Source organism: Harmonia axyridis, chromosome 1, assembly GCF_914767665.1.
Source record: "Harmonia axyridis chromosome 1, icHarAxyr1.1, whole genome shotgun sequence".
Classification (NCBI taxonomy): Eukaryota; Metazoa; Arthropoda; class Insecta; order Coleoptera; family Coccinellidae; genus Harmonia; species Harmonia axyridis.
In genome coordinates this window covers 30879003-30895181 of record NC_059501.1, presented here as the reverse complement: position 1 = coordinate 30895181, position 16179 = coordinate 30879003, and the positions used below count along the sequence as shown (strand labels likewise).

The 16179-nt window shown below is 33.8% G+C and overlaps 1 protein-coding gene across 1 annotated transcript; it reads left to right on the top strand.

The window, feature by feature from the left end:
• Window positions 1-318: 318 nt before the first annotated feature.
• LOC123688778 (tigger transposable element-derived protein 4-like) lies at window positions 319-2473 on the top strand. Its single transcript, XM_045627439.1, has 2 exons — window positions 319-1081; window positions 1142-2473. The coding sequence occupies exons 1-2, from the start codon at window positions 687-689 to the stop codon at window positions 2361-2363; spliced, it is 1617 nt and encodes a 538-aa protein (XP_045483395.1). The 5' UTR covers window positions 319-686; the 3' UTR covers window positions 2364-2473.
• The last annotated feature ends 13706 nt before the right edge of the window (window positions 2474-16179 follow it).

The following is a 16179-nucleotide window of genomic DNA, read 5'->3' as shown; positions in this document are numbered from 1 at the left end:
GATAATTGAATATTTTATTATTTCTGTTTTTTCAAGAGTTTCATTTTATTTCAGTTTTCATTGATTTGAGAACTACATTTTTATATTGGGTTATAATAGGGCTATTCTAGGTGAGGTTTCCCATTAAAAACAAAAAACCAACCCGTCCTCTTGGGTGACGTGGAAATCTATTTGTTTATATATATTTATTTATATAGTTATAAGTATGATAAGGGGGATATATATATATATATATATATATATATATATATATATATATATATATATATATATATATAACCACGCTAGTGTGAATTTAAAAAAAAATATATATATATATATATATACAGTCGAACCTCTATAACTCGAACCTCTATAACTCGAACCCCTCTTCAACTCGTACTCTCTGAGCGTTCCCTTCACATTCTCGAAAATTCCCTGTATTTCGACCTCTATAACTCGAATTTCTATAACTCGAACACCTCTTCAACTCGAACTCAATGATGCGTCCGTTCAGAGTAAAGATCTCTTTAAGTCGAACATTCGAAAACAATCAAATCGGAGTTTTGGCTTCTTGCCACAAGGTGTCAGCGTAGCTGGCTGAGATGCTCGCGTTACCGACATTTTAGGGTATTCCCCCAACCAAGTGTGAAATACCGCGAATGAAACATCATAACAATAACACCAATCTGATTCTGGAATGAAATATGTTTGGAGTTGGTGAGATGTCGAAGCCGCGTAAACTGAAGTCTTTAACGATCGGAAAGAAGTTAGAAATTTTAAAAAAAGTGGAAAATCGTGTCAACAGAAAAATCATTTGCCAAGAATATGATATTCCGAAAAGTACATTATGCACTATAATAAAAAACAAAGATACAATAGCTAAGTTTGGTGCAGAAGTGAATAACCCTTGTGTAGTGAAGCGAAATAAGCCTAAGAAGAAAGTGAACACTGCATTGATCAAGTGGTTCGAAGCTTCAAGAAAAGCAAATTTGCCAATCTCAGGGCCCATTTTGCAACAGAAGGCATTAGATTTTTCCAGAAAATTGGGAGATGAAAATTTCAAGGCTAGCTCGGGATGGCTTGAAAAATTCAAAAAAAGGTAATGATTCTTATTGTTTCTGTTCGATACATGAGTACATGTTTATTTTTCCCGTTTTAGACATGGTGTATTGCAAAAAAAAGCGTGTGGGGAAAGTGCTGCTGTTAATCAAGAAGAGTGTGATAACTGGATTCGAGATGTTCTTCCTACAATTTTAGCTCCTTACGAAGCTGACGATATTTTCAACGCAGATGAGACTGGGTTGTTCTTCAAATGCTTACCAGATAAAACCTTAACTTTCAAAAATGAAAAATGTTACGGAGGCAAATTATCCAAGGAAAGGGTGACTCTTTTATTAGCAGCAAATATGAGTGGCAGTGAGAAATTGAAACCTGTAATAATAGGGAAAAGCGCAAAGCCACGATGTTTCGCAGGAGTGAAATGTTTACCCCTTACTTATTACAGTAACAAAAAGGCCTGGATGACGAGTGAGATATTTGAAAAGTGGTTGTTGAATCTAGACAAACATTTCCAACTTCAAAATCGTAGAGTTCTATTACTGATTGACAACTGCCCTGCTCATCCAAATATCGATCATCGATTGAAGGCAATAAAGTTGATTTTTTTTCCACCCAATACGACATCAAAATTACAGCCTCTTGATCAGGGAATTATAAAAAGTTTCAAATTTCATTATAAACGCAGGATCTTACAAACAGTACTAGATGGATTTGAGTCCAATGGCACTATCCCCAAAATTGATCTCTTGGATTGCATTCATACGTCGGCGGCAGTGTGGAGAGTAGATTTAACCCAGGAGACTATTCAAAACTGCTTCAGAAAGGCTGGTTTTGGGACACATAACTTCTATGACTATGAAGACGAACTGCCGCTATCAGAATTGAAAAAAATTATGACCAGTGAACAAAAGGTAGCTTTAGATCTCCAAGAGTCTGTTTTTAAATGTTTGGAGGTATTGAATGCTGATGATAAGGTTTCTTTGGAGGAATATATAAATGTGGACGTGGATCTTATAACAAGTGAAAATCCTTCAGAGGATGAGATCTTGGAATATGTGAACAATAAACAAGAAGACTTGGAAAATTTTTCAGAGACCATACCTGAAGATGACGATGAAGATGACAGTGTAGGAGCTGCAAGACAAAAGCCTTCTGACGCTGAAGTTGCTAAAGCAATTGAAACCATTCGGCTTGCGTTTTCAATGAATGAGGCTGCAACTGATGACGATTTAACTCTCATATTCGAAATAAGCAAGAAATTTGAAGCCTATCGTCTAAACAATAAAACATTTAGGCAAACTTTAATAACTGATTTTTTTTAATTCGTTATTGTTTTAAGATCATATTCTAGTTTGGATGATTCAAGTTATCAGAAATGAATTTTAGTTTGTTATATTATTATTATGAGGTAATAAATTTTTTTTGGAAAGTATGTGTTGGATATTTCTCTAAGTTGAACTCTCCATAACTCGAACTTTTTTCGCTTTCCCTTCAAGTTTGAGTTATAGAGGTTCGACTGTATATATATATATATGTGTGTGTGTGTGGCCGACCCACATCTCGAGGGCACGAGCCGTCACTGCAATACATGTTCAGTCCACGAAAGATCACTTGAAATCACCACACCCAGGTCCACATGAGATGAACATCCAACAACTTCAACCATCAATGTAATACGTCAAACCTGGATTGTTTTTACCCAACTGTAGAATTCGACACTTTGAAGGGTTCAGAGGAATCAACTATTTGTCGCACCAACAAACTTACCTGTCCAAGTCTTCCTGCAGGGTTTTATAGTTGTTAAGAGGGATATTGAAAAATTTAATATCATTGGCAATTGTACGATTTCAATTCAACAGTTAGATCGCTCACACATAAATAGCAATGGTCCCAAAACAGAGCCCTGAGGAACGCCTCTGAGCACGCATCTTGGTTTCGATCGGCAACACCAACCCTAACCACAAATGATCTGCCAATTAAGAATCTCTCAATCCATTTCATAGAAAGAATGTTCAATGAAAAGCCAACTACGATCATGCCAATGAAAAATACAATAAATAATAAATAAATATGTTTATTGAAGCAATGCACAAAAACACAATGTATTACAAAATTATAAGTAGAACATTAATGTAACACCATATAATAGTGTTTATTGAAACTAAAATAGGGCCTAATATAAAAGTCAGGTAGAAGTATAGAACAAATTTTTCTATAAAGTAGGCCATACTAAATACTATAGCTAACAACATGAATACAACAGAAATTTTCAACACAGTGTCAGTTCAGTAATTAATTATTTCAATTATTTTGCTTTTTAATATAATAATGAACCAAATAATATATTATGCCAAGAGATTTAGTTCAGGTAGTTCAAGTAGATTGAAGTGGAAAACATTTTTAAGTTAATGAAATAATTTAGGTTACTCAGAGGTACTCTGAAATTCCAATGCTGTGTTTTCGACCTTTTGGCTCTTGTGATAACTTAAGTAGGAATAAAACCATAATTCTTCTTCTCACAACTCCTAGCACTAGAAAACTATCCATCAAACGGAAAAACAGTGCAAAGTTAAAGAGTACTAAATATCTTATGAAGATCACAACTTTTGTTCTAATAGGTACGGAGATGCAGCATATGGAAAAAATGGCAAATTTAAGAAAATACTAATTTCAGCGGATAAAAGCATATTTATGGGCTCATGAAAAAGTGCTGAATCCATGAATAAATCACGGCTAGAACCTCGCATTATGGTTTACATTATCAGTCAAGCGCGGCATCAGGGGGGGGGGGGGTCAAGGGGTTCATGACCCTCAAAATGGAACCACCTGACACTCAATATGCGTTTCAAGCAGGCAAAGTACGAAATGGTCCCATCAAAAAACTTGATGCCCATAACTGCGACCCCCCTCAAAATTTGAGCCTAGGGGCGCCCTTGTTATCAGTTGGGTTATTCTGAAAAGAGAAAAAATATACCAATCCAATAGAATCGTCAAATTTATTATTCATTTTATACATTGCGAAACGAGGAGTAAGCAAGAATATTAATGAAAGAAAACAAAATCTGAAATAAAATAATTTTGCTGTACCTGAAACCTATTCCATCAAAATGTCATTATTTTGACCCATAAAAGCCATTCATTATTCTTTCGCCATGTCGAATAAACTATCTAAATTGATGTTGAAGTTTCGTGCGTGTTTATTATGAACGATAGACTCACTTATCACGTTCCATGCGGAGTTATAAGCTCGTGTATTTCTAAACGGTCAAACATAATAATCAACCTAATCGCGGATCTTTTACTGATTTTCTGTCGATAGGGAAAGTATTTCGTAGCATAAATCTTGCTTATTTACTGAAATATACGGCTACCAAGTATAATTTATTCTCTATTTGGATATTAAGGCTTCGACATTCATATTGCATGTACCTTAATTCCGTGTCTACACGGGTCTCTAGTCAATTTTGAGGGCAGTATCGCAGAGTTTGATCTGGAGTATTTATATTTCAATGGTTTTTCTCTCTTTGACAAAATAACTTGCTATTATCGTGCTGTTATGATAAGCGTTCCGATATTTTCGTCTGCATGAGGTGGGAGTTGTTGAATGCAAATTTACCTTGACAACAACCTTGTCCTAGTTTAAATTGAATGGAATATTCAACTCAAAATCAGAATGCAATTGAATAGTTTGGTTGATTTGACTACCAAATATATGAATAGGTTTGACAGATATAAGTTGATATGTTCCGAGCAAAAGGAGAAAATTATGAATAATACTCGATGAAGGTTATCCAATAAAAATATCAAATTATTGTGTGAAACTATGAAATTCGAATATATATTTTGATATGTCCGTATTCATTATCAGATTAACAAATCACATCTCATATGCAATTGGTATATGAATGATGAGAACTCTAAAGCTCATTATTTCACATCAATGCTTTCGTTTTTCTTCATTTCCTTCTAGATTTTTTCTAAATCGACTATTTGCTTTGGAGGTATTCATTCATTATTTCATTGCTCTGGTATAGAAAAAAGTATTGTTATGTTATGTTTCGTGACTGTGATTGTAAAACCAAGTGAAAATTAATAATCGTTCTCTTCTTAAAAATATTTCATTCAACTCTTTCCGAGACTTTTTCAAAGTATTATTATATAAACTACAATTTCCGATGAAGAGAACGACGTTTAGCGAACGACTTTGAGGAAGCGTCTCAACAACAGTTATCTACAATTATTATTCCTTAAAAGTCGAGAAGCAAGTGTGATTTGTCCCATGCCAAATTTGGTTCATGTTGTGAACACAATAGGATTACCCCTTCGATGAGAAGGCTTCACTAGCGTATAAGGTACCTTTTCTTAAGAAATGAAGAATTCAATCTTGTGATTCTTATATTTGTTGTAAAGAACCGAATTCTGCTTGAAAATAAATATTGAGATTCGGAAGTATTCAAATTTACTGTCATCTACTATTCTCCTTGCGGATTTTGAAGCTTAAGTATATGCAGATATTCAAACAGATGAGGAATGGAAATTTAATACAGTTGCTGACAGTTATGGAGAAAATTCCATAATTATTATTGGATACTATTTGTGTTAATTTCGATATTAATATTTCTGAACAATTCTTTTATTCAGCTGTTAATTGAATAAATCCATAATTCTCTATAATACGTAGTAAGTATTTCAAATTTTATAATAAAAACCGGAGTTCGAGTGAATTAGTCTCACAATCATTTTTTTTCCAATACATAATAGCTATCAACTAGTTACAAAAATTAAAGAGTTTCAAAATGTCAATACCCAGTGTCCATGCAATGATTATCAAAGAGCCTTCAGTGGAAAGGAACATGCATATTTTAATGATCTTTAATGGGGTCTTCCATATTTTATGGGCGACTTTTATATAAATGAATGTCTTCATTGGAGTTCCTTGAAATGTGAAAGGAATCCAATATATTTTTGCATTATTGCTGCTGAATTCCCATATTTGAAATCAAGACTGTATGCTTCCCTTCGTAATTTCGAAAATTTGGGATGCATGAGATACAAAAATGATGAAAATAATATATGCAGGTTATCTCTATGATGGAAAACTACAGCAATATTTAGCGATATTTTCTAACCCAAAATGAATTGACTGGACGTTCAAGGCCTACTTGGATGTCAATGGACTGTAAGAGAAGTCATTCTCCACCAAATATGCCTGGGCAATATAAATAAGCAATTAGAATTCATAAAATGTTTTTATGTACTTTAACAATTGATAACCCGAAATTGGCTTACGATTCAATAGGGCAGGTATCGATACCTGCTTGACCTATTGATTAAGAGGAGATGTATGATGTTGCAGAAAAAAAAATTTTTTTGGGCCTTATAGCAAACTATTTATTTTAGTAATAAACTCAGTAATATGTGATAAACCAAGCGATGGCAGATATTTCTCTTCGGACATAACCCATTTCACGTTTATGTACAATATGGACTTTCTTCGTGATTTCCATTATCTCCTCATGCATAGGTGACTCCAGAAGTTTCTAATTCTGCTTTTCCACACTGTAGCAGCGAGCTAGTTCCGATGCCAACTGACTAGTTTCCACTCATTAGAGCTCTGGATGGTAACAATGGCTGGTTTCCTAGAATTCCGTCCTCGCTCCTCGCATAGATCAAAGAGCAACTAGAGCTGTCTGAAAACTGAACGTAATTTCCCGTGGTGGTGCACTGTTCGAGGATTGGAAGTGAAGTTAATCCCCGACTTCGCCACATATTCACACAATTGCAAACTGGGGCAAATCGAGACGTCTGCCTCTTCCCTTTTCGATAAAAGTTTACGCGGTGCCTGTTATTATTTTTCATCTGGCTTTTTGTGCGTTCTATCTCCGAATCGATGGAATTGTCGTGTTTATATTCTTTAATTTTGATCAGGGAATGATCTCAAACGATCAGGTTTGACTCAATGATGATGAATCTGCCCTCAAAGCCATTCCTCCATATATGTCAAAGATAACATGATAATATTCATTCGAAAGGACGTACAGATCTAGGTGGTCCTAGAGCGCCAAGATCACCTGCAGTCCAGTTAAATTAGTGAAAAAGGTACTTATCTCGAAGTTTGAGGTACCCAGATATAAACTCTTATGAAGTTTTATTCTGATATACTTTTGATAATCTATTATCCGTTCCAAAACCGCCACTATTGAAAATCCAAGGTCAAAGGTCAAAAACCTCAATTCCTAAAGCTTTTTCGCTATTTGTTATCATCATCAATATTGTAAAAAATTAAATTCCCTACTACTTTTGTTGTTGGAAGTTTTTTCTTACGTTGAATCGTTTTCGAGATAGAGAGAGTGAAGCGCGTGGTTACAAGGGCCGGTATTATAAAGGATGGTTGACTGACGGTTGAGTACAAACGAGAATTAACGAATAAATATGAGGTGAGTACGACATTGAGGCATTCAGAATTATCATTTTTTTACTTTTCTTTCTGTGTTCGTACTGATATATCTAAAAAAAAACCATCAGAATTGAAATCAGTGTAGCCAACCGAAATAAATTCTGCCATAACCGACGTTTGTACAACCAACACCAATTGAATGATCAGTAGAAGTTAGGAATATCACAATAATATTTCATTCATAATACTTTTTTTTTTGATTTTCGAAATACATCAGTTCTTTTCAGGGACACCTGAAAACAGACGTCCCGTTTTTTTTGATAACTTGTCCCGGTGTCCAGATACTGAACTCCAGGACGCAAAATTGTCACGTTTTCGAAAACCGTGCGAAAATCAAACGTCATACAGGGTGATCATTCCCCCATGAAAGAAATTCCATAGTTCAAGAAATCTTGAATTTATCGTTAGAACTATTTCGAGAATCGCAGTTTTTCCACCCTTCACGAATGCCTTCCCTAAATTTTGCTCAAATTATTTGAGAAAACTTCTAATGAACAAACTGGATGAAGAATAGAACAAAAACAGCAAATATTTGAACTTGAAAACAATGAATCAAAAACAAAATAAATAAAATATTTTCAGTTCAGCTGGAATTGTTCAAAATAGTAGCCCTCCATTTCAACGCATTTTTGAGCACGTTGACATAGTTGTCACAGATTTCGCTGTCGTATTTGGTTGAGGTTTAATAATTCTTTGTAGCAAATGCTTCATACTCTTAATCTGTACCGCATAGACCTCCTCATAATGAAAATAATCCAAGGATATCAGATAGAGGGATCGAGAAGGCCCAGCCATATTTCCACCTCAGCCAATCCATTTGTTTTCAACAGATTCAGTCAAATATTCACGCACTTTTTTTTGTTTGTGCGCTTTAGATCCATCATGTTGCAACTACAACGTTTCCATATTAGAAAAATATCCCAATGTACTATCCGGTTGGTTTTGAAGATGTTAATTTTTTGTGGAATTCCAAATGAAATATACGGAATTGAAAAACATTGAGAATATACAGAAACTGTCTACTCCTTATGATAATATTATTTATTTTGATTGATATCTGTCTTCGTTCTTTTATAAGTTGATACAATATTTTTCCAATCAAATTAAATTCTCAACCACAAAATTGAATGGAATCACTAACAAATCTAGTACAATCCGAATATTTATATTTATAAGATACAGTTTTTCACTAGATACTTCCGACTCTTCAGAGTCTCCCACTCCCAGTTAATAGAAACCCCCAAATTCCTTTTCGGATTGAATACATTTTTGTTATCCGTTTACAACTTTTCGGACAAAGCAATTCAGTCCATCCGAAATAATTTTGGTTTAGAATCTATACTATGTTTGCAGGTTCCATAATAATGCATTCAATTTCACATGAATTGATGAAAGGACAAGAATATTGCGATAAATTAATTAACAACATTATTTGTCTCATGTTTTGAAGGAATTTAAGTATTCCCTGAAACCGCTGTAGCAGAAATATCACTTTTATATACACACCTATTCTGAATTTTCAGTTATTGAAAGGAACTTGCCGTTTTCAAATCAAGGAAAAAAATTAAAAGAGGGTGCAAAAATCTATAAGCTTCACGAACGTGGGAGCCTTCAATCTTCGAACTGAAACATATTATTACCGTTCTTGATATTAAACATCTTTTTCTTATATAATTCGAAAGCTTCATCATTTATTATTGAAATTTTTTTTTCATAATATCCTTAATTGAAACTATATAGTATTGTCAAATATAAAGAAACAAATTTGAACTGTACCCACAAATTATTTTAAAATTGAAGTTTTGTAAAAACTGACATTAGTGTTAATATTTTTCCTTTTGGTTCGTCCACAATATATCTACTTTCCAAATCATAAATATTTTCTATTTTCCAATTTGGTCCACTCTGCACCTTTCAATCCCGAACCTAAATATTTAAATGATTATTGAAGAGGCTAATTTACATAATTTAATATTGAAAGTAGCTCTTCAAAATAGTGAACTTTTGTTGGTATAGAATTTTGATCGTCCTGGCAACACTTCATAAACAGATGCCACACTGTCTATGAGGGATGGATGCGTAATCCTAATAACTCAATATAATATAATATAGTTCTTTTAGTTGCGTGTAGCTTGCCTAATAATAGAGGAAACAGATGTTAAAAAAAGTGTCCCCCTAATGCAATACGTGACAGTATAATAAAAGTGGAGAATTATAAGCCCTATGCTAGCTGCGTTTACGCACAATAGGCCATTAGCTATTATTTGTTTTTATACTCAAACTACGTCTAGAGGGGAGACGCATTGTTATCAATTTGCAGGACACCGCAAACGTGAAAAAATAACAAAACGCTGTTAAATGGCAACTTTCCGAATAAAGATTAAAACGAGCTGCACAATTGGACTATAAAAAGTAAAGACACCCCAGTTTTGATAAGTACGCTGTTATACGCCCATTGTTATTTTTTTACGTTGGAAACGCCTATTTACCCTTCTCGTTGACCAGATAAAATTGAAGAAAGAAAACAAAATATTTCTGTATTCTATAATGTATACATATTCATTTTCTTCAAATTCTGTGAATAACAAAAACCTCTTAAAAAAGATTCTTCTTTAATTTTGATGAAAATTTCAAATCGATTTTGCCATTGATGTAGGTGTGTTGAGGTTCATATGTTTTTTTTTGATACAAACACATAATATGTGTTACCTACTTCAGTAACCTATTCCTACATACATTCGGAAACTATTTTATACGGGGTGAGCCAGAAAATAGGAATTTAAATTTTTTTTTTTTCAGAATTCATTCAAATTGTATAAAAAATTATGCGAATACAGTTAGGGTTGAGATTTTGCGTGTATGTAGAGAACATTTCAAGCCCTATGCAAAATTTCATGTGGATTGCGTTATCATACCGATGGATGAATGCAATCTTATATTGTGTCTTATATTGTGTCACATATTTTGAGAGTTATAACTACCTATTTCAAATAGAATCGAGATAATATAAACCTCGTAACCTTCTTCACATTGCTGTTACTGCCGGATTTTTTTTCGGATAATTTTTTGTTGTTGTGTAATCCCGAATGCTGCTTCTTAAATTCTAGTCTAAAATTGCTTCAGCTTAGAATAAATGTCACATTTCGCCAAACCAAAGTTTCAAAACTAAGACAAGACAAATGATGGCAAGAAATTTTAAAAGTTGGATTTCAATAACACCCAATTTCAAACAATTTTCTTCAGTTACCCAAGAATAATTCAAATTTTCCCGAAACTTTCCTCCAGCACGAGAAATTTCAGTTGAAGTGAGATGAACAGAGACGATATTAAATTAAATTTTCAAATTGAACATAACTGAGATATTCACATTTATCAAATTTACATAATTGAAAATCATTAAATTTATTGAATGCATAACAATTCATTGCATTATAACAGCAGTTCATTAATCTATTGGCAAGAGTGACGAAAGATCAAAAGTTCCAAACTTCACCTCAGTTTTTTTCCATTTTAATATTTTATGTATTCCATAATAATAACTGAAGTTAGCATAGATCAAGACAGAGGAATTCATAAAAAGTACGAAATAGATAGTGTCAATATTAAATTAAATTTTCGAATGAAAGATCAATAATATGGATACTAACTTTTATTAAACACAAAACAATTCTTTAATATCAATTATTTGTATAACAACAGATGTTCAATGTTGAATTGGACATAACGAAAGTTCAAAAGCTCCTAAGTTAACATATATGCTCTCTTCGTCTTTGAATTTTATGTTTTTCATAAGAATAAATGAGTTAAGTTTATGTAGCTTTTTTCTCCACTGGTTTATAATTGAAAGTACTACGTGTTGGTTGAATAATATTGAATAAGAAAAACATCAATATTAATTACTTAACGGTTACAAAAATTATTATTTTTCGTCAGTAACATTTGTTATGGATGATAGTCACGTTTTCCTGTATAACTGGATCATTATTATAATTTCTGTAATTTTAATCGTGTTGTATTATAATCAACACAGCACCTTCTATATCCGACTCATTCGAGCAACAATACTTAGTACTTCATCCTAATAAGTTACAAACTTCACGCCCCCTAATTTAGATTCCTCTCAAAATGGTTATCCATAATTTCTCAGAACTGACATAATAGAAGAATATCAAACACGTTCTATTCGACGGCATCGTTTAATAGGATCTCCAGGGCACCTCCTGATTGAGCAGTAAAAACATGCCATCTTCCGAAGTAACGAAATACGGCTATATAATTTCGTTATCCGATTCCATGTGTAAATTACTCACGAGTCATCATCTAGTGATAATTTGTTCGATCCGGTCCGGAGCCAAACGAGCCGAAATAAAAATTTCAAAGGGGGCACTCTCTGAAGCCATCCACAAAAAACGCATAATGTAAGAATAAGTCAGGGTTTTTACGATCGTCGGCAAGATTCTTCTCCAGCTTCCAGATCAAGATCCTAAATCAATTTTAAGTAGATCGCTTTTTGTGTTCCTTGCAGTCTTGATATAAAGTCATTAAATACAGCTGTACTAACAAGACCGAATGAAGACTGACTGCATCGATGGCCATGTTTTTACGGCGGTCGGAATATAGAGGCTGGCCTTTAATATAGTTATTAAAAAAACCAGAAACAATTTTTGTAATGATAGGGTCTCGTACTCGGGATATGCTGGTCAGTGTGTGTTATTATATAATCATGCAGGTGTTTATAATGTTCCTTTCTAATACCGCAGGATCCAAACGAGTCGTGATATCTCAACTAGTTCCGTGCCGTTTCGGTGTTATCAATAATATAGTTATTATGGACACTGGCCGGTAATTACGATTCCCTCGACTTCGGCGAATTTTCCGACGGATTGGATCCCAGAAACGCGAATGATGAATTTGTGAGGGATTATGCTCTCGCAGAATGAATTATCGGAAACGATTCTTTCGGTCTGACGCGTTGTTTCGCGGTACGGTGATTCATGATGTGGTATTATGTTGTAGGAAAAGGCAGATTCGAATACCATCGATCTGATTTATTGGAAATGAAACGAATAAAAATTGTCGGTTTTATTGGGGATCGAAATGAAAAAAACGCAAACGGTTGGTTCGAATTCTTCAGATGTGTTGGCGATCAATCACCGGAGTACCAATTTTCGTGGAACTTGTTTGTGATTATAGGATGAAATTTGTCAATTCAATCGGATATTCATATTTGAACATTGATTTTGTCGGCATACGTGTTTACCCAATGTTAGGATGTCACCCAAATTGTATAATGATATTAACTTTATTTCCAGACTCTTACCAATTATGGGAAAACTGTTCGAAAAGCTAATCTTTAGAACAGTCATACTCAACCTTTTTTTACCGTGGGCCGCATAATTGCTACTGTTCATTCTTGCGGGCCGAAGTAATTTACCTACCTACTTGTAAAATTAGCTTTTGCCCGCGCTGTTTTCGTTTATCGCGCATAATCGAAATCTTTTTTTTTAAGTCGGTTACAAAGTAGCCTAAGTCCTTTCCTAAGCTCTACTGGTTCCTGTCTGTGTACCAAATTTTATCAAAACCCATTCAGTGGTTTGTGCGTCAAAGCGTATCAGACAGGCAGATTACGTTTTTTCGCATTTGTAATTTTTGTAGGGAAGTGCGGAAATGAAAATATACAGGATGTTAGGGAAACGCTCCCAAAAACGAAAACCAGGGATACTATTTATGATTTTAAGAAAATTAGACTAATTTTTTATCGCAATTTTTTATTTTGGTAGGTACCATGATTTCTAAACCCTTTTTTTAGCATAATTCACACAATAATGCTTACAAGAGGTTTCAAAACTCATGGTACTGGCCAGAAAAAAACTATATAATCAGATAAAAAACGCACCCAAGAATCCATAGAAACGAAAACTACAAGAGCAAAAAAAGTGAGATAAAGCATTCTCGCCTAGAAGTTTAGGTGTAGGTAGTATGATAATAATAATAATAACATATATTCATCATCAAAGTTTACAGATACATGAATTAAACAAAAAGTACTCCCTCAAATCAAATTAAACTATCGATTTAAATGAGGGACTAATGACATGAATATACAAAAAATAGAGAAAAAAAATATGGTAATAGTGTTCTACGTGTACGCAATAAGGGAGAAAACAAAGGTAAATGAGTAAATATTAATACAATTATTTTTGCGTAATTTCGAAACCTTATTTGTCATACTTCTGTGAAATTTGTAATACTGGACTATGCCGTGGCTCGGGCCGCATAAAAAGGGCCAAAGGGCCGCACGTTGAGTATGGCTGCTTTAGAAGATTGAAGAAGGACATGGACCTAAACAGGCTACTACCCGAACATCAACTTGGATTTGAGGATACAACAAATACATCGTGTGTACACTATATCAACAAGCTTAGAAGACAACAAATATTGTACTGCTGTATTCTTGGATTCATCTCAAGCATTCGACGAAGTTTGGCATAGTAGTCTTTAAATTGAAAAAACTTCCCCAGCCGAACCTATTATCAATCCAAAGTCAATCTTAAAGTCATAGTTGAAGGAACGATACTTCGCAGTAAAATATGGTGATGCTTATATATCAAGTCCTAATAAAATAAAAGCAGGCGTTCTACAAGGAAATATACCGGGCTCATTGCTCTACCTAATCTGACATTCCAGAAAATACAAACACCATATTAGCTTCTTTTGCAGACGATATAGCGACACTAACATCTCATGAAAATGCACATATAGCCTCAGAAAATCTTCAAAATCACCTGAATGAGCTGAGAAAATGGTATCGTAAATGGCGTCTTGTCATCAATGGAACGAAATCAGTACAAGTCTCATTCACCAATAATAATAGAAACATAAGTCCTACAGTCCAAATAATTGAAAATAATTTACCAATTAAAACCGAACCAAAATACCTCAGTATGAATCTGGACCAATTCGGGTTTGAGATGGAAGTGATTCCCTAGAAGTTTCAGTTAGTCTGATTTCGATGAAATTTGCTACTATTTTTGGATTAAAAAATTAATATGGTTCCACAGTAATTTCAATTTTTCCAAATCAACGTATTGTGCATGCGAAAATAATTTACTGTCGAGGGGTGATTTCAGGAACATATTTCTTCCTTGATTCGAATGAATTAGAGCCTAATTATAAAGGAAAGTCAAAAATAAAGTTAATATAAAAGTGACAGTATCAATCTGGACCAACTCCTCACTTGAAATCCACACATTCTAACCAAAAAGACAAAAATAAACATGAAAATCCGACAGATGATTTGGTCATAGGAAGAAAATCCAATATGTTCCTTCAGAATAGGATAATGATCTATAAAGCAATTATTAAACCTATATGGACATACGGTATCTAATTCTGGGAATGCAACATTCAATCTTTGTATTAACAAAGACTTCAATCCAAAATACTACGCTCGATAGTAGATGCGCCATGGTATGTATCCTACTACACCTAACACCATACATAATTATTTAATGATACCATTTGTCAATGATGAAATTGAATACCATCAAAACTTGGAAGGACATGACAACAGCCTTATAGATCAACTGGCTCAGAACCCCTTCAACAACAGAATATTACAAATGGACTTGGCCATTTGACTATATATAAAGTATTGTACAGTATTATCGATATTGATTGATAACATCTTCATGTTAATTTACAAGTTCTCATATTTACTTAATACTTAAGCAAAGTAAATTGTGAATTTCAATAAAGGTGTCAAAAAAAATCCAAAATCCAGCAGGCAAGTTTCATCGAACGAAGAAGATCGCAGCGGCGATTGCAAATATTGTCCGAGATTGGTACATCTTAACGTTTGTGATGCTTATAAGATTTTTTGTGGAAACCCATTTTGCATCCGAGTCTACCGAAGAGGAAGGAAACTTTGTGAACACTCTCGGGATGAAAAAAATGTTGTTTTCCAATTTCTATATTTCAGCTGGCAATATGTATGTCAGAATAACTTTGGTTAAGTATCTGTCTGTCGGTCTCTCGATATATGTTTCCGCAAACGACGTAAACCTTTGCAAAAGCCTTAACTTTTACGCAACATTCCTATAACTCCCGTTCGGCTCACCCAATTTTGATGAGAATTCATTATTCATATTCGGGTTGAGATGAAAGTGATTCCCTAGAAGTTTCAGTTAGTCCGATTTAGATGGAATTTGCTACAGATTTTTGTATTGATAAATAAATATGATTCCACAGCAATTTCATTTTTTCCAAATCAACTTATTGTGCAAGCGAAAATGATTTACCGTCGAGGGGTGATTTTAGGAACATATTTCTTTCTTGATTAGAATAAATTAGAGCATAATTATACAGGAAAGTCAAAAATGAAGTGAATATAAAAGTTATATTTCTGCTACATCAGTTCAGTGAACTCCAATTCCTTTTATACACGAGAAATTACTGTATTACTGTAAAAAATTGAACTATACGTTTAAATAAATACGTCTCAGTTATTTGGTCAATAAAGTTTTTTGAAAGTTTTTATTTTTGAGTTTCAATTAACGTGAATTTGACTGTAATGTTATAAAGTGGCGTGTTTGAGTAATAGTGGAGTCACCAAAATATTTTACCAACATCTACAGATTATCAACGGGCAAACGAAATGTTTTTTGGCATCATATTATACC

Excerpts from the sequence above, each read along its gene's own strand:
- LOC123688778 (XM_045627439.1), top strand. The coding sequence starts at position 687 with ATGTTTGGAGTTGGTGAGATGTCGAAGCCGCGTAAACTGAAGTCTTTA. Across the intron at positions 1,082-1,141 it reads CTTGAAAAATTCAAAAAAAG|ACATGGTGTATTGCAAAAAA; the intron begins GTAATGATTCTT and ends TTCCCGTTTTAG.